The 3701-nt window shown below is 39.5% G+C and overlaps 1 protein-coding gene across 1 annotated transcript in view; it reads right to left on the reverse strand.

Annotated features, from left to right (window-relative positions):
* Positions 1–3701, reverse strand: part of LOC106536109 (lysine-specific demethylase 6A) — a gene marked incomplete at its 5' end in the record, with an annotated part of 40734 nt that overhangs the window by 1557 nt on the left and 35476 nt on the right. The window contains 3 exon segments of the mRNA XM_014033297.1: positions 600–770; positions 845–971; positions 1047–1188. Coding sequence (XP_013888751.1) covers positions 600–770; positions 845–971; positions 1047–1188 — 440 coding nt within the window.

Consider the following 3701-nt stretch of genomic DNA (forward strand, 5'->3'; position numbering starts at 1 on the left):
CTCCACCCTCTAACCAACCAGTGACTCAAACTCTCTAACCAACCAGTGACTCCACCCTCTAACCAACCAGTGACTCCACCCTCTAACCAACCAGTGACTCCACCCTCTAACCAACCAGTGACAGTGTTCTGACGTGGTGTTTTCAGGCCAGTATGGTACAGTTGGAACCATAAAGAGTAGGTATTAAGAAGGAGACTGGTTCCATGAATCCTTGCTAGTGGAAACACGTTGGAACCATTCAGAGCCAAGCTGAACCAAACTGTAGAGGCACCAGTGGAAAAAGACCATTATCTGAAGCAGGTCCAGGCCATGCTCTGCCATTAAGGGACTCGTAGGACAGCAGTTAGACTTGACACAGCCAAAACCCAAGTGGATAGCTGCCATCTTAAACCATCTCCAAAATGGCAACATTTAGTGCAAATGTTATTACTTCAAACTTTAAATAAGCATGTAATTCAGAAACACTGGCAGTGTAAAGAGTAGTATTATGTCATTCTTCAAACCAAGATAACAAGTCAGATATTAATTATTGGTAACATTTTCCCAGGATCCCGTCTCACCTCTGGCTGGAATGAAAACTTCCTGCACAAAGGACTTACCAGTGTAAACTGGTCATAAACCTGCATGAGGTCCTCAGTCTTGTACTGCTCCAGCACCACAAAGCTGTCCAGGTTTGTGCTTGCCCTGCGTGCACAGTCCTGGCAGTGCACCACGTAGGTCTTCCTGCTGTTGCTCTCAGTGGTCACAAAGAGCAGATCGAACACCTCCACCTGGGTCAGAACACACAGAGGCTTTAAGGACAGTGTCCAGGCTGAACGCAGCAGCCACACTCAACACGTCTTACTTCACAGATGCTGCAGTAATGAGCCGGCTCATTCTGGGTCCTGCTGTGCCAAACCAACTGTTTCCCAGCAGACAGCAGCATTTCCCTCTGCATCTGAACCTGCTTCAGAGTCCGCAACAAACAATACCTAAGGAAACAAACCCCCTCAGTTAGCATGGGCTAGCACAGAACACATGTAAACAACGCAGACGATGAATCTCACTTGATCATCTCAAAAAGCTTGTGGTCAGACACTTTGATGTTCCTCGCCATGTTCCACGACAGGTGGATCATGGGAACAATGGATTTGACACTCTGCAGTTTGTTCCACTCGTAGCGCTCCACTGCCAACTTGTACTGATGAGCTGCAGACAAACGTCACCTGTTAGCGCTGGAGCTAATTTGTTTTCTTTAAGATGCATTTCATGGCACACATGGAAGATTTTAAAATTAATCCTGATGGCAAAAAATGATTTTTCTGCCGCAAATATCATCGTATCAAAATAAGTCAAACAGGGTTCATGCAGGTTTCAGTAAGGTAAATTTAAGACCTTTTAAAGACTTTTTAAGACCAAACTGATGCGTTACCAGAAACATTCAAACGGACCCAGAAATTTTAACTAAGAAATCTTTTATTGCAATCCTTTTACCTGTAAAGAATATTTAATTTTAACACAACCCCTGGCAAAAAGTATGGAATCACCAGTCTTGGATGAGCACTCATTCAGACATTTCTTTTTTCTTTTATACGTAATTTTTTGGGAGATTTACCAAGTCATGCAAATCTGCTCCGGATTTCATCCTTAATAATGATTTGTGARACTCAGCTTACTATCGAGTTCCTGTATGTAAACCATTTCAACAAGTATTTTTTGATTTTGTTTTCCTGGAGTCTTAGGGAAAAAGTAAGCATGTCCATTTCACATATTTCTTCTACTGTGGCTAACCAGTCCCTCAATGTTGGTGGGCTCCCAGTAAGCCACTTTCTTGTTATTGATTTCTTACTTGCTATTAGTAGTATTTTCAAAAGGTACTTATCCTGAGTGTTGAGTTCTCTTGGTAAATTACCCAGATATATAGTTTTAAAGTTATGCTTTATTTCAAATCCAAGAGTTTTTCTCATCTCTTTGGTAATCTTTGACCAATAGGAATAAATCAGTGGGCAGCCTCAGAAAATGTGGAAGTGGTCAGCCATCACATTATCACATGGTCTCCAACAGTGCCCTGATTCGGTCCTGCCGGTCTGACACAATGTTCTTTTGGAGGTTATAAAAAAAATCTAACAATATTTTTCCATGAAAATCCCCTCCAATGTCCTGAGCTTGTGGTAGTGGAGTTAATCTGACAAATGTTTAGCCACTCATCCTCCGTCAGTGTTATTTTTACCTCCCTTTCCCATGAATTTTTAACATATATTGTTGTTTTTTTATTGGCTTCTAAGCACCCACATATCCTGGACAGCCTCTTCTTATAGGATTTACCTTTATAAGCATCAATAAAGATATTAATGAGGTCTTGATCATCTTTTTCCAATGTTTTAATCTTCTTATTAAAGTAGTGCCTGAGCTGCAGGTATCTGAAAATATCTTGTTTGTCAAGGTCAAATTTTTCTCATAATTGTTGGAAACTATCCAGAAGAAACCACACAGTATGAAGTAATATCTTTCCTGGTTAGTTGTTTGAACTTTGAATCAAGTTGTGCTGGTACAAAATCCCTATCATGTTCAATCATCTTAATAACTGAGTTTTCCTCTCTAAGAGTGCGTTGTGAAACTCTCTAAACCAGATGTTGAGAGGGACTTTTGTGGAGACACACAACTCATCTGCATGTTTGTTATTGACATGTTGATCCCCCAGTAGGGCTTGCAGGGGGATGTTGATTTGACTTAATTCTAGTTGTTTCCATTTTGTTTCATACCCCTCTTCACACCAGTGAACCACAAATTGCAGTTGTGCTGCTTTGTAATAATTTTCCAAACATAGGAGAGACATTCCTCCTTTGTCCCTTGGTAGTTGTAGCATTTTATAACGTACCCTTGGTTTCTTATTTCACCATGTAAACCTGGAGATAATCTGGTTCCACTCAGTAAACTGCTTGGTAGGAATTTCTATTGATAAAGATTGAAATAGGTACAGCAGTTGAGGTAAAATGATCATTTTTATGATTTCTATTCGACTGTACAACTCGAGCGTTAGTGGGGCCCATCTGTCCAAGTTATTTTTTATTTTATTAGTCATAGAACCATAATTTACTTTGTATATTTTGTTTAAATTTTTGGTAATATTAACACCTAAATATCTCATGATTTTTGTTTTCCAGTTAAATTTGAACCGATTACTTATATCCTCTTGGGGTGAGTAAATAAAGCAGAGGGTCTGAGTTTCTCCAATATTTAATTTATAACCTGAATAAAGTCCAAATTGGTGGAGGCAGGACATGAGGTGAGGTCGACTGGCATCTGGGTCAGATAAGCTCACCAGAACATCATCGGCATATAGACGTTTTGTATTCTCTTCCCTTAAATATGATTCCCTTAATTTCTGGGTCTTCCCTAATTTTTTGAGCAAGTGGCTCTATAAAGAGTACAAAGAGAACTGGGCTCAGAGGACATCCTTGTCAGCATCCTCGTTCCAGTGGGAATGTGCCTGAAAGGCCACCATTTAATTTGACCCTTGCTACTGGCGAACTGTATATTGATTTTAAGCGTGTAGGGGTGTGTAGGGGTCACCCTGGTGAAAAAAAACTTTTCTATTGTTTTTTCTTTGTCTTTAACTTTATTTTTTTTTTACACTTATAAGAAGAAAATCATTTTAAAGTGTTTTTATTTTCTTTAAGTGAATAGGACAAAGTCCTATATATATGTTATCTCATTTAATC

The sequence above is a fragment of the Austrofundulus limnaeus genome, unplaced genomic scaffold (genome assembly GCF_001266775.1).
Source record: "Austrofundulus limnaeus strain Quisiro unplaced genomic scaffold, Austrofundulus_limnaeus-1.0 Scaffold1689, whole genome shotgun sequence".
NCBI lineage: Eukaryota > Metazoa > Chordata > Actinopteri > Cyprinodontiformes > Rivulidae > Austrofundulus > Austrofundulus limnaeus.